General features: G+C 43.3%; 1 protein-coding gene and 1 long non-coding RNA gene across 4 annotated transcripts in view; one reads left to right on the forward strand and one right to left on the reverse strand.

The window, feature by feature from the left end:
- The window catches only part of MRPS5 (mitochondrial ribosomal protein S5), a 107,923-nt gene that overhangs the window by 8,404 nt on the left and 74,940 nt on the right, over positions 1-24,579 (reverse strand). For all 3 annotated transcript variants that reach the window (XM_043512212.1, XM_038397820.2, XM_043512213.1), the window contains exons 7-10: positions 21,163-21,209; positions 20,180-20,237; positions 14,849-14,911; positions 2,562-2,698 (exon numbers count right to left, since the gene is read on the reverse strand). In XM_043512212.1, the coding sequence (XP_043368147.1) occupies positions 2,562-2,698; positions 14,849-14,911; positions 20,180-20,237; positions 21,163-21,209 (305 nt within the window). The remainder of the gene's footprint in view (positions 1-2,561; positions 2,699-14,848; positions 14,912-20,179; positions 20,238-21,162; positions 21,210-24,579) is intronic.
- LOC122459606 lies at positions 22,103-23,891 on the forward strand. The gene is made up of 2 exons (XR_006280412.1): positions 22,103-23,455; positions 23,673-23,891. It is a non-coding gene; the product is annotated as an uncharacterized LOC122459606 (long non-coding RNA).

The following is a 24,579-nucleotide window of genomic DNA, read 5'->3' on the forward strand; positions in this document are numbered from 1 at the left end:
GGAGGGCCGGACATCTCTGTACCCACCACCGCCTCTTCGGGGGAAGACGAGGAGGTTAGATGCTGCTCAACCCCCTCCGGTTGGTCCTCCTGCTCCCCTTCTCCCGTGGGAGGGGCCTCCGGCTCAGGCCGGGGCGGGAGTCCATGGTATGGCACCAGGCTCAGTACCGGTCTCTCGGGTTTATGCTGGGAGGATGCTGGAGGCCTGGATACCGAAGCCTCCAGCACTGTCTGGTGTTGGTGTGGGGACCAGGACCCAGGGGGTCCAGAAGGGCCAATGGCCTGGCTGCCCCCATTAGGGTTGCCAGCTCCCCTGAGGGTCCCTGTTGTCAGGGGCCCGGTGCGGGTAGCTATAGCGGCCGGAGTCAGCGTCGGACTGCAGCGATGCTGATTGCGAGGCCATGGTGATGGCAACGATCTGTGCCAGCAGGAGAACGAGCGGCTCCTGGCTGAGCGGGAGCGGTATCGGTATCCCCAGGACTGGAAATGAGACCGGGATCTGGACTGGGGCCAGCATCCCCTTGACTGGAACTGTCTGCAGGAGTCCTCGCCATCTCAACTCCTTCTGGTGGAAGTTTCTGGGTGGTGCTGGAGAGTGGTGTGCCCGTTCCGGTGCTTCTTCGCGCCGACCCGCAGCCGGTGCCACAACCTCTTTCTGGGCCGCTGGCAAGTGTGAGTCCGCAGAGTCGGAGCTTGACCAGGACCAATTCCGGCAGTGGTGCCGGGACGGTGTCCTCGAGCGGCACACCATTGCCGGCTTACCGCTCGACAGCACCTGAGACATGGGTGCCAGAGGGTTCTCCCCATACGGGAGGGGGCTCGCCGCCAACAGCTCGATGAGGTCCTTTGCAGCTTCAAAGGTACCAGGCGTGGAGGGCTGATCCGTTATGCCCTCGAGCCCATCGTCCGCACTGAGCCCACTTAGGTCTGGGCTTGGTGGGGCTTGTGCTGCCGGGACCACTGGTGTCAGCGCCGGTACTGCAGCCTTCCCGCTCTGATCGGCGCTCAGGGCCTTGGGAGGCACCGGCCTCCTGTGCGGGGAACGACCACGCCTTCCTTTCGGCTGCGCCGGTGGCCGCACCGGGGAGGATGAGTGGTGCCGTGACCTAGCCTGGCGCTCCGGGGCTGACAGTTTATGGTGCTTAGCCGGTGCCGGGTCTCTCGACGGCTCCGGGGCACTACGCACTGAGGAAGCCTGAGCTGGCGTTGGGAGCTCCGGGCCCGGCGGCTGCAATGTGACCTCCATCAACAGTTGCTTTAGACGAAAGTCTCTTTCTTTCCTTGTCCTTGGCTTAAACGCCTTGCAAATCCTACACTGTTCAGTTTAATGTCCATCCCCCAGGCAACGTAGACATGAGACGTGGGGGTCACTAACTGGCATAGGTTTGCAGCACATGGCACAAGCCTTGAAGTTGTGGGCCTGTGGCATGCCCTGCCGCCTGGGGCGGGTGCAGGAGGCCTCCAAGCACCTAATGACTTAAGTGTCCACACTAGATATGTTAATGAACTGATAACAGCTAAGGGACTGCTCTTCTACGAGGGAGAGAGAGAGAGAGAGAGAGAGAGGGGTTGTTCCAACACCGCCACGGATAGTAAGAAGGAACTAGAGGGGGGTCGGGCTGGTGGGGTTATATATGCACAGCGCAGCGGCGCCACTCAGGGGCCCCACTGCACCGCCAGGAGCCGCTAAGGGAAAAAGTTTCCGACGCTTGTGAACGCAGCGCCGCACACCTAATGTGGAATGGACGTGAACAAGCACTCGAAGAAGAACTCATTTAATACACATCTCTTAAAGCATTGATGCACCAAATGGGCCTCTCTTTCCTTTCACACAAACATTTTGCTACTTTTCAGTCCTGCTAGCTAAGGAACATATTTCAAAAAGTGGTTCAGTCAATAGGGCTAGCGCTCCTAAATCACTTGAGCTGCTTACAACAGATGGATAATCTACAACAGTATTGTTTAAAAAAAGCTGAAAGAAGCACCTGCAATTCTTTAACTACACTAGCAACAGATTAAAGTAGAAAATGTGAGGGGTTTTTTTTTTTTTTTTTGCAGACTACATTTAAAATATCAGCTGACTATGGACTGGACCACAGCAGTCAGGACTACAGCCTCCTACCCACTATTTCTCAGGCACTGTTGCTGCAAGCTCAGAAGCGGCAATGATTGTGTTCAGTACACCAACAGAGACAACCCAAAATGTGACTGAAGAAATAACAGCAATAAAAGTAGGATTAAGGCTTTCTCTGTTTGCGCTTTTTAAATGTCACTGACAAAAGCAAATTAATCCCACAAATTCAGATTTCCCCTTGAGGCACTTTATACTTGAATGCATAAGAGTTACTGATGGACACCTGTAAATGACTAATGACTGCTGAGGGAGTGGAAAGAGGAGACTGAAATTCAAACTCTGTTTTCTCCTGGAACTGTAGAATTCATTTGAACTTTTTTTTACTTTTTGAACCTAGAATTTACTCTGTGCTATACCACAAAACATTGATTATATTTCACCTTCTGACCATTGCAAATACAACTGCAAGTACAGACTGTAAAATTTACCTGTTTTGCTAAACCCTTAAAGAGAGCTCTGGTGAGGTTAAGCAGATTGTTGGATCCAGAAAGCTTGGCATACATGTCTGTAATCCCAATTAGCTTGCAGATGGTAATGATGGCTCGATGGCAATGAAGACCATGCCCTGAAAAAATCAGATGTGAATGACACTATGTGAAAGCTAGTAAAATTATTACAACTTGAATAAAAAAACTTGGATACCAAAGACCAGCCAGTGGTAGCCTAAAAATGGCATGGAATTAGATTGTGAAGAGCGAAAGCATCCAGAATCTTCTTTTGAGGATAAAATATTGCAGATTTATTATCCTCTACATTCTTCATAGTCATGTTGACGTAAATAAGAACATAAGAACGGCCATTCTGGGTCAGACCAAAGATCCATCTAGCCCAGTATCCTGTCTTCTAACAGTGGCCAGTGCCAGGTGCCCCAGAGGGAATGAACAGAGAAGGGAATCATCAAGTGATACATCCCCTGTCGCCCATTCCCAGCTTCTGGCAAAGGCTAGTGATGCCATCCTTCCCCATCCTGGCTAATAGCCATTGATGGACCTATCCTCCATTAATTTATCTAGTTCTTCTTTGAACCCTGTTATAGTTTTGTCCTTCACAACATCCTCTGGCAAGAAGTTCCACAGGTTGACTGTGCGTTGTGTGAAGAAATACTTCCTTTTGTTTGTTTTAAACCTGCTACCTATTAATTTCATTTGGTGACCCCTAGTTCTTGTGTAATGAGAAGATGTAAATAACACTTATTTACTTTCTCCACACCGTCATGATTTTATAGACCTCTATCATATCCCCCCTTAGTTGTCTCTTTTCTAAGCTGAAAAGTCTCAATCTTATTAATCGCTCCTCATATGGAAGCTGTTCCATACCCCTAATCATTTTTGTTGTCCTTTTCTGAACCTTTTCCAATTCCAATATATTTTTTTTGAGATGGGGCGACCACATCTGCACGCAGTATACAAGATGTGGGCGTACCAAGGATTTATAGAGGCAATATGATATTTTCTGTCTTATTATCGATCCCTTTTTTAATGATTGCCAACATTCTGTTCGCTTTTTTGACTGCTGCTGCACATTGAGTGGATGTCTTCTGAGAACTATCCACTATGACTCCAAGATCTCTTTCTTGAGTGGGAACAGCTAATTTAGACCCCATCATTTTATATGTATAGTTGGGATTATGTTTTGCAATGTGCATTACTTTGCATTTATCAACATTGAATTTCATCTGCCATTTTGTTGCCCTGTCACCCAGTGTTGTGAGATCCTTTTGTAGCTCTTTGCAGTCTGCCTGGAACTTAACTATCTTCAGTAGTTTTGTATCTGCAAATTTTGCCACCTCACTATTTACCTCTTTTCCAGATCATTTATGAATATGTAGAACAGCACTCGTCCAAGTACAGATCCTTGGGGGAGCTTGCTATTTACCTCTCTTCACTATGAAAGCTGACCATTTATTCCTACCCTTTTCTTCCTATCTTTTAATCAGTTACTGATCCAGGAGAGAACCTTCCCCCATATCCCATGACTGCTTATACTTTGCTTAAGAGATTTTGGGGACCTTGCCAGCGGGTTTTTGAAAGTCCAAGTACACAATATCTACTGGGACATGCTTGTTGACCCCTTCAAAGAATTGGCGAGGCATTTAAAGAAAAACAAGCTGAGTAGTTGGGTGGATGGATGTAAACTTTGTATTGATTCTATTGCATAATTATAGTGCATTGAAACTAATTGCAAATGTTTTACTAAACTTGCCATATTTTACTGAAAGGCTTTTTCTTTTTTTTTTAATTTTGCGCTAGTTCTCCGTAAGATCTGTTTCATGTGACCTAGGTCTATAAATCTTTAAAAGCCTCTGTGCAATAGATTTAAATAATTTTATTTAAAACCTTCAAAGAAAGCTCTTATAGATTACTCCACTCTGTGGGACAGTCTTGTTGCTGAGTAAATGGGGGAAAAAAAAAAATCTATTGCAGTACTGCCGGCTTTACTACATTAACATTTTCTTCTTCTTCTAACCTATAATTGGAAAACAAATTATAATCATCTGAAGCTATTCTTCCGCTGTTTGAGAAAGTGTTGATTTTATGCTCAAAGACAGAATCAAGTTTTCGATACAATTACATCTGAATGGTCTTTGAAAGGTTATAAATCCTTTTCATTTGTTAATGGTCCACAATTTCCCATTTCCATGGCTCTGCTTCTTGTCTTTCTCCCACCTTAGTCAAAACACAGCTTTCTGCAGATTTTTAATGGATGAAAATCACAGTCTTGCAATTTAGACAATCAACTATCAGCCAAGATTTGTTCCCAGCGTAAATTGAGCACAAGTATCCATCTGCAAGCAGCAGCTCTGTAAGTGTGAGGGAGGGGATGGGCTCTGGAGAGCTCCACATTATGTTATTATAGTTAAATCAGCGGAGCCACTTAAAAGCGTAGCTTTTAAAGGAGCCTAACTACTACTGAACGTTTTTCACAAGCCAAACAAAGATACAAGCTAGTCATAAAAGGAAGCCATTTGACATTAACTCCTGCTAATAAAATAAACTTTCAGGGCTCTAACTAATAAAACTCAAAGTACAATATGTTAATAGAATAAACTGTTACATTCTCTGGGTAACTAACCAAATACAGATCAACAGATAAGAAAATAGTGGCACCCTCAAATATAACTTAAATGAAAATTTTAAAGCAAAATTTGCATTTAGGTTTTAACTGTCTCCATAATAAATACTTCTCTTTAACCACAGACTTTTGATTGTTTAATATTTACTATTAGACTATGAGAATTAAATATTACATATATGTTATAACAAAATTACAGTTATGAAGGTAGCTTAGCTAAGGAAAGTAAGAAGTTAAGGAGTGAAAAAACTAATATACTCAAAACAATACTGAGCTTAGTTTTACAAATTTTGTACTAAAAATCTCAAAATCTTTGTCTTTTGTGACCATTTATTGAGAGAAATGCTGTAAATTAGTGGGGAAGGAGTTTATAAAGTACCTCACCAACTTTAATATTGCATAAGAAGAGGCTTCAGGACAGAGAAATAGGAGCCAGAGTGCTGTTACCACGGAGGAGAAAAGATACCTTAATGGAAGATGAATCTGCATATGCCTTGCCTCATGGCATTGTTACTACAGTGGAGGTTTTGAAGTGTTGTAGCTTTTCCTCTATATTAAAGACAGCCATAGGATATTGCTATAGTGCTTCATGGCCTTATTGCTGCATTTTACAAATTATTTGGCATTTTGCCTGTTCAGTTAATATTAGAAATTAGTTTACAAGTCATGCACCTATTGCACTGTGACTATTCTTGTAGGTTACAATCATGACTGTTTACAACACAGGGAAGAAAGCTTACTCTGTTATAGCTTTGGATTTAGCTTCTGTAATGCTAAGCATGGGCTAAGGTAGGATATGAATAGTAGGACTTTAAACAGCTATAGAACCCCAAAGATACCATTAGCTAAGATGGCCAAGGAACCACCAAAGACACGTGATTTACAACAACATTCTGACAATTTAACTATATCTATACATTTGATATAATATTTTAAATGTTAAATTAGAATTATACTTCTAATTTAATCCCAAATAGGGTTTGTCCAGAACATAGTAGTCACTAGTATGAATATTTCATGCAGTGTTGAAAATGCTTCAAGAAATGTGTGACCTAGACCAATCAGTTAAAAAACAGGAAGAGGAGATTGTTTTCTCTAGCAAAGGATACTTGAATATGTATGAATGTTTTGTGCAACTAAAACTGCTGACACAATACAAAAAGATATAACATTCAGCATGTTGTATAGCCAAAAAAAATCAACAAATGCTATAACTGGATGAGAAAGAAAATGAAATCTTGTGTATTCTAAAAATAACCAAAGGGCAGTAAATGTCCTTTTGGGTAATGCTTCAGAGCAAAGAATGGATACTGTATTGCTAAAGCAATAATGAAGTCAAACACTTGTGTATTGCAATGAGCGACACTGTCTGACAGCTTAGGGAATACTATACAAGTTGTCTAGCTGTGCATATTCACATTCATAGATTCATAGATACTAAGACCTTCCAGGATGAAATGTCACATGGACAGGCCAAATAAAAGAGAAACATTCTCTAATCTTTGTCTTTCTTCTACTGCCCTAGAACCATAAAATCGGAGCTAGTTTTCATAAGCTGGATTCTAAAACATATTTCTTAAGTTTTTATTTCTGGTATGTTTTCTACTCTGTAAATTGCTAATACAGTGGAGTCGCATCTTATGCGGGGATTAGGTTCTAAAGTCAGCACGTAAGGGGAAAATCGCGTATAGTCAAAAAGAGAGAGAGACAGAAGAATGAAAGAATAAAAAAGGGAGAAAGACTACTTCAACGTCATTATGTGCAAACTGGAGTGCCTCAGGATGGCCAGGAGCATTGTCTATGATCAGCAACACTTTAAAGTCAAGTCCTTTCTCTTCGAGGTACCAATTGACCTCCGGAATGAAATACTTGTGGAACCAATCCAGAAATAATGCTGCCGTCACCCAAGCCTTTTTATTTGATTACCAGAACACAGGCAGGAGATTTTTGTTCTTGCCTTTTAGGACATGGGGATTTGCAGCCCTGTAGAGCAAGCCCGGCTTTATTAAATGCCCAGCCGCATTGCCACAAAACAACACAGTCACACGGTCTTTAGCTGCTTTGAAGCCAGGGGCTTGTCTTTCTGATTTCGAAGTGTAAGTGCGGTTCAGCATTTTTTTCCAGAAGAGCCCAGTCTCATCAGCTTTAAAAACTTGTTCCGGAAGATAGCCCTTTTCTTCTGTGATTTTCTTTAATTGTTCAGGGCAGGCTTTTGCTGCCTCTTCATTGGCAGATGCAGCTTCACCAGTAGTCTGCACGATTTTGAGGTTGAAGCGGTTCCTAAAACTGTTAAGCCAACCTTGGCTGGCTTTGAATTCCTTCTCATCAGAAGGCTGTCCCTCTTCAGCGGGAGGTTTGAAGCACGTAGAGGCTAAGAGCCTTTTCTCGCAACGTGTTGCCATCGATAGATATACGTTTACAGTTCATGTCTTCCAGCCATAAGTTTAATGCCTTTTCAGTCTTCACTGAAGTCTTATCACACACCTGGGTCGTCACCTTAGCAGTTATTGGAGCACTTGATGTCACTGCTTGATGAATTTCTCTCTCTGGAATCTTGATGGCATGGATGCTAGATTCGTTGAGGCCATATTTACATGCCACGTTAAAGACCGACATACCGTCTCTCAATAAGTCCAACACAGCCAGTTTCTCCTCCAGCGTTGGAACAGATTGCTGTTTCTTCGGTTGAGCACCAGATGAAGTAGTTGGCTTGTTTAGGGGCCATGTTGTAAGAAAAATACGCATCTTTAAACACTAGAAATCACACGCAGCGCGGTGAGATGTTCATTGGATTGGCGGGCAGCGATCGATCTAGCAGGGGTCAATTTACTGTGTCTAGTCTAGACGTGATAAATCGACCCCCGAGCGCTCTCCCGTCGACTCCTGTACAGTACTCCACCGCTGCGAGTTATTGTTATTTTTCTTTTTTTTTTGCCGAGCGGGTATAGTTGAATTTGTTTAAGTTAAATGTGCGTATGATGCAACTCCACTGTAAATGCTATTTTTGCTTACTATAAACAGAATAGGGCTTTGATTTTTATAACTGGATCTAGAATTCTTCTAGAGAAGTGTTATGGAAAGACTGGTAGGTACCATTCTGGGGTCAGGAGGAAGGCCAAATGATCCAAAGATACAAAGCATTATTATTGACTCATGATCTCTTCCTATTGGGAAAGAACAGGCTATACTGTTTAATGTGGGACACAGGCAGATGTATACATTTAGGGGGAGGTTTTCAAGGACACAAATGGGAGTATGGCACCCATCTCCCCCTTACACACCTATGTACATAGAACAAAAACCAAACATCTACATTTCCTGCTATAAACATGATCATGTCACATATACGAGGAATGGGGATAGACTACAGGGCAGCGTGTCAATCAGAGGTTAAACTACTGGAGGACCATTTCTGGAAGAAACATTAGACGTGAAAAGGTTAGGCTTTGTTTTGCGATCTACTAATCATAACGCAGGAGGAAATCTGAGAATAAATGCCAGTTTACTAGGGGCCCCCCGCTGTCCTTGCTTCTGGATATGTTACCTAAACGTGGTACTGCAGACCATCCTGGAATGGCGATTGTGGCACCAGGTCTGATCAGGGCCATAGGCATTCACTAAGAACAACATGCTAATAGCTGGTTTCAGAGTAGCAGCCGTGTTAGTCTGTATTCGCAAAAAGAAAAGGAGTACTTGTGGCACCTTAGAGACTAACAAATTTATTAGAGCAGCCCATCTAGATGTTAGTTTTGTTTAAAGTAGGTTTTCGTTTTCTAAGGATATATTTAGCATCTGGACTCTCTATGACATGCTGCAAGTTCCTGCCTGCATTAATCCCCCCACCCCCCATTCAGGAGGCCTGTGGACTAAACCGGCCACTAAGGAACATTGTGACACAATGGTTTGGTGAATGGCCCTATCACACCTTGGAAATGCTACATGCAAGGGAGCTCCCCTCAGATTGGAAGACTTGGCTGTCAACAAATGGGTGCGGGGGCTCCAGCTGTGAGCCTGCACCTGGCTGTTAGCTTCGGCTGTCGGTGCTGGGGTGGGCGGGGAGGCAGCTGAGAGTCCCACTTGGGGCTGACAGCCAACAGCCAATGCAAACAAAGCTGTGTCTACACAGACACTGCGCCACCCAAACTACAGCGACATAAGTGCTACGCCTCTCGTGGAAGTGGAGTCATTACGTCGGTGTAGAGGGCCACTTACTTTGGCGGAAGCAGCATTGTATGTAGACACTCACAATGTAAGCTGTCTTACATTGACCTAATTCTGTTGTGTACACCAAGCCTGACTGTAAAAGATAAAAAAAGGTCATGAGAAATTTACAGCTCTGCTGTTTGAACTCTTACAGGGCCAGAGATTCTAAACTGAACCGAGAAATCACCGAGGTTTATACCTGGGTTCTCCCTGAAAGACATTTCAAATTGACAGATCATTACAAATCTATCACTCTTAGGATTTGAATCGCAACTCATTTGTGTGTATGTGTTTGCTCTTTGTAAATACACACTTCTTTTTCCTAGTTAATAAACCTTTAGCTAGTTTGTTACAGGACTGTCTGTAAGCGCTGTATTTGGTGTAAGATCTAGAGTACCAACTGACCCGGGGTAAGTGACTGGTCTCTTGGGACTGGGAGCACCCTGAATGTGGTGTGATTTTTTATGTAAGTGATCATTTATCATCAAGTCCAGCTTGCCTGGGTGGCAAGACAGACTGGAGAGTCTAAGGAGACTGTATGACTCCAGGATAAGACTGTTAGAGTGATACAGGAGTTCACATTTGGTACTCTCTTGGTGAAATCAAATGGTAGAACATGCCACCAGTTTGGGGTGTCAATCCTGTTTCTGACAGTCTGCCCTGAGATAGGCACTCATGGTTATGAGCCTCCAGACAGCATGACAGAGATAAGGAAGGAATGCCCTGTTTTGTTTCTCATTGGGAGAATCTAATTGTTCCAAATGAGAGCTTTACATTGATATTTTACATTAATAACAGCTTTGCTCAAGTGTTTAGTTCAGTAGCATTACTGCTGGTCTTTGGATATTTTTGCTTTAAAATATTGCAAGATATATTGAGATTTCTTTGTACCAACTAGCCTGGAACACTACAGGGAAAATTTTACTTATTTATAAACTTATAACCTCATTAAATTCAATGGAGATGTAGGAATCTAAATGCGGGGACAATTTGACTCTGAATCTGCGGCTTTATAAATAATATTTTAACCCGCAATAAGATTTTACTGTCACACTAACAGAAGTCTTACTGAAAAAATAAAAGTTTTTCACCCTAGAAAAGTAGTGTAGGATTCACTTTAATTTTTAGATGCTAACAGAATGCACGTTACGCTAATAATTTTGTATATTAGCAACTGTTGTAATAGAACAACATGTAAGCAACAAAATCAAATGGTACTTGCAAAGCTTCAGTGTACCAGCCTACTAAAAATATTGTTAATCTGCGAATATTGAAATAATTAAGCAATTGAACATAATGGGTAGTATTTCTGGACTACTGAAGCCCTCTGGCTCACTATGAACCAATCCCCGAGTGATTTCTACTACTCCGGAAACATAGCAACCCTTGAGAACACATTGATAGTTGGAGTCTTATTGCTACCGTGAAATTGGGGTTGTAAACAAAGAAGGGACCATATAGTTGTATTTATATCCCTACTCTATATTAAAGTTAGAGCACCGATTAGTCACTCAGCAGTATAAACCTGTCCTGTGTGAACATGATTTTGTTTACTGACTGTATTTGTTCACCTCTGAAAGCAGTCATAAACAACTCATAAATTAAGTCCTTCCAGATGAAGTCATGTCTATGCCGGAAACTATAAATTTGGCCTTTAATGCCAACTTATGACATAATGTATGTTTGTTTGTTTTTAAAATAGAAGGTACTTAGAATATAAAACAAACATGTTGAAAATAAACAACAAGCTGAATGGCTGCATGTTAAAATGCTAAGAGTTTAAACAAGCCCCTCCTAAAGATATCTGTGTTACAGTCTACGTTAGTGAGACATCAGAACATACCACTGGAGAGCATCCAGACATGGCCAGGGGTTGGTATAAGTACACTTGGTTCAGGAATTAGGTAAGTCATGAGAAAGAACGGTTGCCCACCCTACAATAAAACTGTGGTTCTTCGAAGTGCTGCAGGCAGCGTGGATCCCGCGGCAGGTGTGCACGCGCCTCATGAACGCGAAATCAGAGTCTTTTGAATAGTGGCATGTGTCATGGCTGCACGTGGCCTGTGCCTCCTGGTGGAGGACAGGACTCTCCTTCAGCGCCCTCACACACTGAAGCCCAGGTTAGCTGAGGATTCAAAGCAGGAATGGAGGGCAGGTTATGGGACCTACACTGACAACCACATCTCGCAGAACTCGTAGGGTAAGCAGCGTTTTTTTCTTCCAGCATGTGTGAGCGTGGCTCTCCAAAGGGTCTCAGAGTTCCATCTGAATCAATCAGTTAAAAGAAAGGGGCAAGGCTGCTCCCAAAGGCGGTGGCAGCTTTAGCCAGCCCTGCCATCAACCCCACTGCCCCTGTGAGGGCACAGGGTGTAAAGTGGAGGAGTAACAACAGGTGGCCTTTGGCATGCCGGGGTCTTCTCCTGGGTCAGTATTTGGGCTGTCAGCCCCAACGGTAAGGTGATATCCCCTGGCTCTGCTTGGTTTATGTGGTTTCTGACGAGGAAGCCAGTATTCCTAAACCCCTAAGACTGGCACAGCCCTCGAGTCTTTCAGCGCTTTGTCTGTTCTGCTGCTAAAGACTTTCCCATCCCTCTGGGGGCTTGAACTGTTGTTGATATACTGGACATTAGAATCCATGATCTTGCCTCATCATCACAGATACGCGCACTGACCTTGCAGCTGTGTTGGATGGTGGCCATGATTTTAGTGACCATTTGGGCCACTCATGAGTTCTTTTAGCTTCTCTTTGTTCTCCTGTGGGATCTGAGATAGGAAGGGAGTGACCCTCACCCAAGTGAGGAAGTTATGTTTTGCAAACAAGGCCTGGTAGTTTGCAACCTGGCGCGGCAGTGAGGCAGAGGAGAATGCTTTATGCCCAAAGAGGTCTTTACCCTTAGCCATGCCCTTTGCAGACTTTGACTTCTCCTGCACTGATGATACTACCGGGGATCCTGGGTTTGAGTGGACCTAGAAATGTTCAAAGCCCTTCACGACACCTGGTATCTCTCTTCCACTTATTTAGAGTCCAGGATCTCTGAAATATGAGACAGGAGATTTTGGAATGCTTTGAGTTCATCAGTTCTCAGTGTAGGGGCTGGTGTCACTGCCTTGTCAGGCAATGAGGCTGGGTCCTCAGGTGGAAATGGGGGTTGCAACTGTTTCTCCACTATCTCCTGCGTGTGTGGAGCAACGGCTGGCTCCTGCATGGGTGGCCGGGCTAACAATGCCCCTGGAGAATAAGATCTCCTCCTTGACCAGATGTGCAAAAGGCAATCTGCTCCAGGCTTTAAATGAGGGCTCTTCATCACTTTCCTTGGGTCACCCTCTAAGGGTAGGGGAGAGGGACTCCCACTTGATGCCAGTGAGGAGGAGTAGGTCGGCAGGGTGAAGAGGAGCATGTCTCTGCAAATGCTGGTGCCAGGGAGTGACAGACTCAGTGCTCATCCTCACTTTGGTGCAGAGGATGTCCCCTCCAGAGACCAATTCCTCGGCACTGGGTTGGCTTTGGCTCTCTTTTTCCAGAACCATTCCAGTGTTGATGGAGGGTCTCAGATGTTTTGTCTTTGGAGAAGTAGTGTTTTGTACCCTTCTTACTAGATGATTCTGCATGGTCTTTACGTTGTCTGGCTTGGCCTCTCGGCATCAGCCTTTGCATCATGGGCATAGGTACTGCACCTACTGCGGGGCTTTGTTGATGACCCTTTTGCTGTTTTTTCCTCCCTGATCCCAGGATATGGTGTGTGTTCCAGGGCATGCAGGTGGATGCTCATTCTAAGCTCTGCATTTGTGGTTGCTGTTTCCTCTGGGTCCAAAGTGACTCACATGGATTGTTCTAGCACGTGTAACTTGATCTGAGTGCCCCTGGGCGTGTGGGTCCCTGAGGACAAAAAAGAGTATATGGTCCTTCCCAGGCAGGAGAAGCACTGGCTGTGCCTATCATCGACAGGGAGGAGTTCATCTGAAGATGAGGAGGAACTCTGATGGCTTAAATAGCCATGAGCTGTGGCAGCCAGCATGAGGCCCCACACCCACTGTATAGGGGTACTGCAGAGTTTCTGCTTCTTTGTTTTGGAAACATCCAATATGCGGAAGAAGAGGGGTGAAGACAAAGTTTCTTGACCAAATTAGTGACAAAAAGAACAAGTTTTGAAGCTCAGAAGCGAGTAGCAGGTTGCACACTCACCAGGTTCTCTTTCACAGCCACAGGCAGTAAGAGGGACCTGAGGAAGGATTGGAGTCACCCTGCCCTTTATGTCCTTGCATGGAAACACGAGGAGCAAGATGCATGCATGGCTCTGATGGACAGTCCTATTCAAAAGACTTCAATCTCTCATGCATGAGGCACATCCATATCTCAAAGAATAGCATCAGTATGCCAGCTTAATACAGTTCAGGAGGTGGCTTAGGAGAGCACCCCTAAGGGAGGGGACAGGGGAGCAAACAGCTGGGATGACATGCTACCAGAGCACAAACCGAGTGGGTAAGGCGGGGAGAGTATATAAGAATATAAGAACATAAGAATGGCCATACTGGGTCAGACCAAAGGTCCATCCAGCCCAGTATCCTGTCTATTAACAGTGGCCAATGCCAGGTGCCCCAGAGGAAGTGAACCTAACAGGAAATGAGCTAGTGATCTCTCTCCTGCCACCATCTCCACCCTCTGACAAACAGAGGCTAGGGACACCATTCTTTACCCATCCTGGCTAATAGCCATTCATGGACTTAACCTCCATGAATTTATCCAGTTCTCTTTTAAAACCCTGTTGTAGTCCTACCCTTCACAACCTCCTCAGGCAAGGAGTTCCACAGGTTGACTGTGTGCTGAGTGAAGAAGAACTTCCTTTTATTTGTTTTAAACCTGCTGCCCATTAATATCATTTGGTGGCCCCTACACTGGCTCTAATGGTCTTTGTCACTAATCGTTTCCTGGCAGAAAATGGTCCTAACCTCCAGCCAGCACCAGAGCAGCTCCCACACCCAGGTAGCATAGAGCAGACCCTGAGGAAGGTGGAGGGAGAGAAAATTGAGGTAGCTGGGGGAGACAAATTGGGTGCCGAGAGGAGGAAGAGCCAGGGATGGTTGAGGGAAATAGGACCAGGAAGAGAGGAGATCAATGATTTAAATATATCATAGTGACATGGCAATGATTTTCCACTGAATGCATCTGATGAAGTGAGCTGTAGCTCACGAAAGCTTATGCTCAAATAAATTTGTTAGTCTCTAAGGTGCCACAAGTACTCCTTTTCTTTTTATGGCAATGGCTGGTAATCCTAATGTATGGAACTGGCAACAAACAGCAGTTAAAATATGATGGCTGTATCTTTATGATGGCATTACATCAAAGAATAATTAATTTCAGTATGTACATTTTTCCTTTGTCAAAGGAACATGAATGAGCTGATAGATAATGCTTAGAAGCTCCAAGCCCGTTTTTAGTTACCTTTGTTTTGCTTTTTCATCCGGACGGTTGTTTTTTTAAAAGTTGTTGTAATATCATGGTAAACTGAAAATAAAAATAATATGGTTACAGTATAATTGTCTAAGAATTATTCAGTTCAACTAAATTACAGGATATCAACATATACAGAGTCCAGAACTCTGATAAGGAGATTACAGCTTACTCTCTTTTAGGAATTTTAGCAGAAGAACACATCTAGATAAAATTCTAAAACAAAATTAACTCTTTACAACAGCAAATATTACTGCAATATTACATAGACAGAATCAACAGTCACTTGCAAAATACAGAGAGTTAATAAGCAGGTTATGATCCCACCCTGCTTTGCACAGTGTTTATATATGGCGCAAACTTACCTCCTTCCTGGGATTTAGGTTTAGTGGTAACAAACCAACCAACCACCTACCCCACACCAAAAAAAACCCAACAAGCCAAAAACAAAACAAAACAAACCCTTGAAAAACCCTCAGCCTAAGATTTCTCCCCAAGCTTGGCTGTTCCTAGGGTTTCCCTGCGGGTTATCCACTGTCCCAAGTCCTTAGGTTGCTTTATTCCTGAGACACAATCCAAATCCCCTTGTGCTTGCCTGGAGCTAGCTGGATACATAGGACCTAACCTCAGAGGATATGTCTACACTGCATTTTAAAATCTGTGGCACTGAGTCTCAGAGCCTGGGTCTACAGATTGGGCTTGCTGGGCTCATGCTATGGCACTAAACACAGCTGTGAAGACAGCTGGCTTGGGCTGGAGGGTTGGTGCTCGGGTCATGAAGTCTGGCGAGGAAGGGTGGGTTTCAGAGCCTGAGCTGCTGCAACATCTACACTGCTGTTTTTAGTGCTGTACTGCAGGCTTGAGTCAGTAGACATGGGCTCCAGACTCACTGCCATGGTTTTAAAATACAGTGTCAACGTACCCAAAACTACTCAGCATCTCTAGGGTGGGTTCTAGCACTTGAGTTAAGATGGCTTAACAGAAGAGCCCTGTGCTGCTCTGTAGGGTCTAGAATGGCCAGCTGGTAACACAATCCCAGACTACTGCTGTGGAATTATGACTGGCCACGGAATAGGCTCCAAGGGAACCCCCACAGCTTTATTTTATTGACTTAAAGGGACATGGTAAACTTAACAAAAATCACTTCTGTCTGACATTTTTTTTTTTTAATGATACCGGATACAACCGCCACCCAAGATTACGACAACTGGAAGAGAGAGATTCTTCCATGTTTTCATGTTGTTTCTTTTGGGCATTCTGCAGTGCTTGATGTACAGTCCATTACCCTTGTTCCCAAGGGCCTCACACAACATACTTCAGAGAAAAATATTTCTTAAAAGTCAACGTGATTGGAAAACCATAAAAAGAGTGGCAAGAGGAGAAGGGGAAAGGAGTTTCAGCTGAATGATTATGTGCCTGACGCTCCTCCCATTCTTATTAACTGGAGCATCTAATTTACCCTCCAAAACCGTTACCCACCTCCATTTGTGACAGGATGGTGCACAACTAGATTTAAGGAACTAACAACACTGATATCTGGTGTCAGACTAGTAAGTAGCTCCTGTGTCCTAAAACTCTGGGTGTGATGCTACTGCTTTGCCCATGATATAGCAAGACCCCTAGTGAGGTCTGCAGAAGGGCAGAGTCTCTATGTCCTTGGATTTACAGAAGTCAAAGGCTGGTTTCACAAATGCAACACTCTCTGACATTAAAGAGAGCTGCACACATCCGTACAAAGGCAAAGCTTGTCCCAAACCAGGAACAAAAAGATCTGAGAAGAGCAATAACTGAGGTCACTAACCTAATATCTACTTCACATGAAACACCTACAGTGAGAAAGTTATGGCTGCACAGTGTAACACTCAAAAATCAGAAAGTGCAAAAGTGAAGGTGGCCTGAGCAATCTTCACCCTGCCCTTTGTACACATATATTAGGACAGTTGTATAAACACACATGACTTCATAAATACGAGGTCAGCCTTTTGGATAGCCTTAGACACAAGCATAGCATCTTTGCACACTACTTTTGTCACTCTCATATACTTACACTACTGTCATTGTCAACATGGTCCAGTATTATTTTTTCAGTTACAAAGCCTATTATCTCTAAGAAGGTACGTATGTTCATAACGTTATCTTTAAGAAGGTATGTATGTTCATAATCTTGTCAGCACCCGTGTACTATGTATAGGGCGACCAGATAGCAACTGTGAAAAAATGGGACGGGGGTAAGGGGTAACAGGTGCTTATATAAGAAAAAGTCCCCCAAAATGGGACTGTCGCTTTAAAAATGGGACATCTTGTCACCCTAACTATGCACAGCCTTCACCAGATCTAATTCAAGCACAAGACAATTACCTGCATGCTAGGTTAGGCAGCCTATACAGACCAGTGTCCATTTTTCACTATTATGAATATTTTATCATCATCCTTGGTCTGTATAATTAAGGCTAAGATTTTGTCATGGATATTTTTAGTAAAAGTCAGGGACAGGTCATTGCTTCCATGAATTTTTCTTTATTGCCCATGACCTGTCCCTGACTTTTACTAAAAATATCCATGATAAAATGGGAAGGGACTGGCCAGCTGCAGGTGGCTGGGGCCCCCACCACCCATGGGGACTCAGAACTCCAGGGTTCCCCCACCCCCTCCCCAGCAGCCGGGGGAAGCTGCCAGGGTCTCCCAACCGCCACAGCTGGCGGGAAGCTGTGGGGATCCTCCTGACAGCCGCGGCTGGCGGGGAGCTGTGGGGTACCCCCCCTGCCCATGGCGGCTGGGAGCTTGGGGGACCACTGCCTCAGGCAGTGGGGGTACCTTACAGCTCCCTGCCGCCGCGGGAGGCATCAGGACCTGCAGCTCCCAGCCCCCCCGGGGCGGAAGTCACGGATTCCATGACTTCCATGACCCACAGGACAAAATCGTAGCCTTATGTATAATACATTGTGTAATAATGATTTACTCTATAGAGCTGTATACTAATGTTTTTCACTGACTGACTGGCATAAAGAGAGCAGTACACAGTACTAGACGAGACTACACACGTATTTAAGGTTAGAAAATATTTTATACAACATTAGATTGTATTATTTGAGAAACAACAACAGTGAAGCCTGTTTTGTGGGCAACCTGAACTTTGGCTTTGTTTTTTTTTAATATTTGAACATTTGATCATGCAACGTTCATGTTCTTAGTGATCAATGGCTCCATGTCTAGTTGGCAGCCGGTGTCAAGTGGAGTGCCCCAGGGGTCGGTCCTGGGGCCCGTTTTGTTCAATATCTTCATAAATGATCTGGAGGATGGTGTGGATTGCACTCTCAGCAAATTTGCGGATGATACTAAACTGGGAGGAGTGGTAGATACGCTGGAGGGGAGGGATAGGATACAGAAGGACCTAGACAAATTGGAAGATTGGGCCAAAAGAAATCTAATGAGGTTCAATAAGGATAAGTGCAGGGTCCTGCACTTAGGATGGAAGAATCCAATGCACCGCTACAGACTAGGGACCGAATGGCTCGGCAGCAGTTCTGCGGAAAAGGACCTAGGGGTGACAGTGGACGAGAAGCTGGATATGAGTCAGCAGTGTGCCCTTGTTGCCAAGAAGGCCAATGGCATTTTGGGATGTATAAGTAGGGGCATAGCGAGCAGATCGAGGGACGTGATCGTTCCCCTCTATTCGACACTGGTGAGGCCTCATCTGGAGTACTGTGTCCAGTTTTGGGCCCCACACTACAAGAAGGATGTGGATAAATTGGAAAGAGTACAGCGAAGGGCAACAAAAATGATTAGGGGTCTAGAGCACATGACTTATGAGGAGAGGCTGAGGGAGCTGGGATTGTTTAGTCTGCAGAAGAGAAGAATGAGGGGGGATTTGATAGCTGCTTTCAACTACCTGAAAGGGGGTTTCAAAGAGGATGGCTCTAGACTGTTCTCAATGGTAGCAGATGACAGAACGAGGAGTAATGGTCTCAAGTTGCAATGGGGGAGGTTTAGATTGGATATTAGGAAAAACTTTTTCACTAAGAGGGTGGTGAAACACTGGAATGCGTTACCTAGGGAGGTGGTAGAATCTCCTTCCTTAGAGGTTTTTAAGGTCAGGCTTGACAAAGCCCTGGCTAGGATGATTTAACTGGGACTTGGTCCTGCTTTGAGCAGGGGGTTGGACTAGATGACCTTCTGGGGTCCCTTCCAACCCTGATATTCTATGATTCTATGATTCTATGATTCTCTTAAGGTTGTTTTCTGTCTAGAATTCCTTGGGTCTTTTAAAGAGAAAATGGAACATGAGGAAGAATCATGTGTCGCTTCACACTATAAGACTCTTAAATCTGCTTATTACAAAGCGATGGTCATAGTTCACTTGAATGCTATAATCCACAACAGTTTGCCTGGACAGCGCCAGGATTCCTTCCTGCACACTCAGGAGCTCTGCTGGGAGGAGTCTCTCCCCTAAAGTGGCAGGAGGTGTGCAGAAGATTGTTTCTCTTCACAGTAATGCCCAGAACCCCAATCAGGATCAGGCCCATGGTGCTAGCATGGGACTCACATGTAGGAGGACACTCTACCTGCAGTGGAGCTCATCTCCTGAGAATCTGAATTACGCTGGAGCTGCCAAAGAGTGTCAAATGCTGAGCTTCTCCTGCCCTAATGCCCCAGCTGCCAACATGCCCATTTTTCCAGAGGCCTGTGGGAAGAGACCATGACTTGCTGGGTGCTTAGGAAAAGTGAAGTAGTTTGGGAAGGGCACGGGGCCAGCAAGTCTGCTATAGGAAGTAGGCGGCTTATACAAGGTACAGGCCCAGCAGAGATCAAACTGTGCTTGCACAGTTCTACACGAGCTATAAACGCTATAAGAGTTTTAAAGAGTCGGAAAGTCTTGGTGTCTTTTAGGCATTCGAGATTCAAATTTTAAATTTTGGGAAAAAAATATCTCCCAGTTTAGTACATGGGGAAGAGCAGCCCATATTATGAGACCAAACCATGACTTCTCTTTGTTGATCTTCCTATAGTTGTTGATTTGAGACTGAATGAAAATGAAGGGTAAACTGGATATTCATCCCAGATAATGGTGACTATTTCTGCACAGCAGTTGCATGGAACTATCTCACACGATCAACACGTCTAGCCAGAATAGTCTGGGGCTACGATTTAAGAGAGCATACTGAAGGAATGAAATAACACAAGCAGAATTACAATGTAATACATTCAGGCAAGAAAAAGTTTAGTTAATAGGTTTCCTTTTGCAACAGCTGGCTGCAGGTTGGTGTTTTTAACACCAGTTTGAAACTTTTAAAGAAGGAGTCTTAAAAAAACCTTAATACTTACTTGTGTGGTTTTGATATCGCTCTACATAGTGTAAATAGTGAATTGCTCTGTTCTTTGCCTAGAAAACAAACAAGCAAAATATTTCTTCTTACAATAATTGTTAAAGTTACATTGACTGGAGTACCTCCAATCTGCAGCTGTTCAGCCAAACAAAACTACACTCAGGAAAATGATAGCCATTATTCGTCCATCTCGATGCCATTCTGAATTTCAACAATTCTAATCAAATAAAAAGTTTTCAACTAACTGGATGCAGTCCCACGCAGATGCATCTTCACTCAGTAACAGGGGTATCCAAGTTTGGTTACTCTATTATTACTGGTTTAATGACCACTGAGCTGGGTGTTAGAACACACAGGCAGGATTCCTGGAAACCACGCGTCATTCTAAAACCTTGGGAAGACTTGAGAAAGCCACTACGCTCCAGAGAAAAACAAAAACCTTGGCTGGCTGGGGTGCCTGAGCATTAGAAGTCTTATACTGTAACCTGGGCGCCACAAACAAGGGAATTTGTCCTAAAAAACTGAACAACAACAACAACAAAAACCGCCTAACCAAAATAAACACACATACAAAAAAGCAGTAGGAAGAAAGTTAAATTTAAAATTAGATTTTTTAATAAAGATTTTTCCTTCTTTCAAAGATACTGCAACTCTGAAATGAAAGTAACTGGGAACAATGTACATAAAGTTACCAAAGCCATCCGTGGTCACATAGTTTTTCAAAATACAACATGTAAATTGCAAGAGATGAAGTGTGTATCAATAGCATCCAATTTGGGACAGCCATGTATAAGTGAGTTAGAGTGTACAATACAACATACTATCAGCTGTTGTATTACTAAAATGAACAAAACTATTTATTTTGCATACAGGCAAAACTCTATTAGTAGTGTGTACTAAACACGGATACTTAAAAACATTTCTATATTTGATAACTATAATAGGTATGAAATATTTACATTTACTTTTAAAATTACATACTTTTCTTAAAGCTGTCATCCTGTCACTTGCTTTCCCCACGGCAAAACCTGAGAGACACAAGTAGATGTGTTATTAAAAACAAACATGTAAACAGTACATACTTACTCCTCTTACAGGGGTTCAGTGAGAGCTATGTGATTAAACATGTCATTTTCACCACCTTACCCTCAGTACCTGTTATTTCCACTCCACTGAATTAGACATATGAGAGAACTGGACCAGAAAAAGACCCATAAAAATGTAACATTTACAACTATCTAACAACTGGATGCAGTACTGTTGTATCAATCAAAGTCAAGTCAAGTTGGGCAAGGAAAGAAATTTCCCGCATCCATTTGTTCCAACCAATCCCTCAAACCTTACTGTTGTGTCAAGGGGGACACCTCTGTTTAAAGAGCTTCAAGACACCTGCCAATTTTTTGGAGGCAGGGGGAACAGAAAACAAAACAGGCATAATAGCTGCAATAGTAAAAAAAGAGTGGAACCAAAAACAAGAGGTAAGTGTGGCTAAATAGCAGGGTGATTGTACAGAGCCAAACATGGGGAATATGAAAATCAAGTTTTACCAACAGACAGAAGCAGCAGCAAAGCAAATAAACAAGTTAAGAAAAGAAACACCGAACCTTCATCTTACATTCTAGTACTTGCTGTTACTGTAGCTAACACAGAAAAAAGCTAGTACAAGAACTTCACTGAATTCCGGGATCTAGTCATACTTTTATTAGTATTGTGGTAGCACTCAATAGACAATGCTTGTCCCAAAGAGCATAGAGTCAGCTTAAGAGAAGACAACTGAGCATGACAGACAACGGGAGAGAGGCTGTATTACAATTACACAGGCTGACAATGTGCACAAGGGGTGGTTCCAAAGTGATGGATTTGGGATATTTTGGGTTTTGTTCTTGTCGTCGTTTTGGCAGGTGATGGGGGGTTATAACCCTGCTCTAGGACCTGGCCCAAAGCCCACTGAGGCCAGTGTGATCAGGCCCACCACTCATCATTAGTTGACTGACTTCTTGCATGTATCACAGCAAAGGTGGGTCTTGAGAGAGGATCTGAAGCAGGCTGTAGCATTGTGGACTCAGTTGGGAGGGGGCAGCACAAGAAAGTGTGGAGACAGGTACGGGAGAAGTGAATAATCAGATGGTCAAAGTTGGCCTCTGACACAGAAAATCGTACTATCACAATCTGATTCCAGATGGCCTTAATCCTGAGCAGATGCCATGAATGCACCTTAATTCTGGCATTTCCTAACTTCTGAGTGCTGGACTTTGCTACCTTAATGTTCGTATAATGTAGTTTTGTGTATGTATATTAGACATACACACATGAAAGTTGCAAAGTCAAGGATTCGAAAGCTAGGAAATGCCAGAACCAATGGTGCTGTGGTGCGTATGCATCATGGAACCATCTTTAATTGAATGATCACATAATATGTTGATCATGGAAGGGCTAGAGCATGGAAGGGCTAGCAGCATATTTCAATATGGGCAAAACTAAATATTTTCCTTTAGCCTTGATCTAGGAAACGGCTGAAGCACTTTGGCTGTACTTTTCAAAAAAATATTCAGCCTGAGATAGACACCCAGCAAGGAATATCTCATCCTAAATGGCTAGAGTCTAGCCAAGTTATAAGCAATTGAAAATAGGGACTTATACTGGGACGTACCAGGCAACCTTAATAATAGGTGGTGCTACCTGCTCTGCCCATAATAAAATGAGACTTTTTACTTCTGTGATGTGAACTCTTTGCGTACGTCTCCAAAACTGAACTGCTTTTACTGCAGCCATATAACAATGCACTCATATGTAATGTCCTGTCCGCTGCCACCCTTACAGTACACCTCAGGTTCCTACGTCTTGCTAGGTATGAGTATTTTGGATTATTTACCAAAACCATCAGCTTGCATTTTCCAGGCTGAATCTCAGTTTAATTCTGCCTGTTTCTATTCTCTCCAAGTCCCTTTGGCATTCCAGTTACAGCCCAATGTACATGGGTAACCCACCCACAAGATGGGGAGGAAACAAGAGACTTTAAAAAAAAAAAAAAAAAGAAAACAATTGATAGCATTATATTTTCAAGAATGCTTGTTAAATAAAGCTTGTCCTGCATGCAAAAGGTTAACTCTTTTATTACATAATTTAAAAAGAGTCAGGCTGAACAGCTAATTCCCATGAAGCAGAACTGGCAAAGAATAAATAATCTCAGCATAACAAAGGGTAGCGGTTTTTCGTTTGGAGATCTCATTATGACAAAACGCTAAGTCTGTCTAGTATTACTTTGTCCTCACAGGTTTCAGAGTAGCAGCCGTGTTAGTCTGTATTCGCAAAAAGAAAAGGAGTACTTGTGGCACCTTAGAGACTAACAAATTTATTAGAGCATAAGCTTTCGTGAGCTACAGCTCACATGCATCCGATGAAGTGAGCTGTAGCTCACGAAAGCTTATGCTCTAATAAATTTGTTAGTCTCTAAGGTGCCACAAGTACTCCTTTTCTTTTTGTCCTCACAGTTTAGTCAAATGCTTCAACAAATGTCTCACACAAACCCTGGCTACTGAAGTGAGCAGGCACTCTTAAATGAAGGATGGATAACATTTTTGTAACTGACCAGATGAAACAGAACCTTTAGAGATGAAACTTGCATTTATTTAGAGAGGATGTGTAGTTTTCTGGCTCAACCTTATATTTCCAGTGCACGTTTACTGTCTGCTGACATCTAAGTTTGAAAATACAAAGTGAAAAATACAAGTGTTTATAGACCTAGTAAGCCTTATGGAATGTTTCCCCTTTGTTTTACATAAAAAATGTGCTATAAAGAGTACTCTGATTTATTTTTCTCTTATAAAATAATTCTTTCGATGGGGCAAAGCAAACAGGCGAGGAGGGCTTGAATAGTGGTACAGTTAAAGTAGTATAGCACCTTCCTGCACATATAAAGCACCTTTGTGCACCTTTTATACCAGTATAGCTATTCCTGTATGGGAAGGGGAATAAGAATAAACCCGCATAAGGCACTTCTATACCGGTGTAACTGAATCCACTCTATGGGTTGGATTGGTTTAACTATATCAGTAAAAATCACCCTCCTGCATGACAGTGATAGCAGTACAAAAAACTGTGTTGACCAGGCACCAGAGGTCAGTTCCATTCACTAGGCAGTGACATCAGCAGCACAAAGGGGGTTGAAATGGGAATATTTCTTTAGCTATTTTTAATGATTGAAAAAAGGTTAAGAGGGTTTTTCGTGATGCATGGTGCCGGATTCCCGAGACACCCATTTACACTACATGAAGTGCTGGGCACATTGCCTTTGCCTACCCTATATAATTTTAGGAAGAGGTTTGCTCTCCAGTCCAGTGAAGTAGCAGGAGCTCAAGGGTAGACAAGTCTCTGGTGGATTTCAGCATTTTTTACCTT

The sequence above is a fragment of the Dermochelys coriacea genome, chromosome 3 (assembly GCF_009764565.3).
Source record: "Dermochelys coriacea isolate rDerCor1 chromosome 3, rDerCor1.pri.v4, whole genome shotgun sequence".
Taxonomy (NCBI): domain Eukaryota; kingdom Metazoa; phylum Chordata; order Testudines; family Dermochelyidae; genus Dermochelys; species Dermochelys coriacea.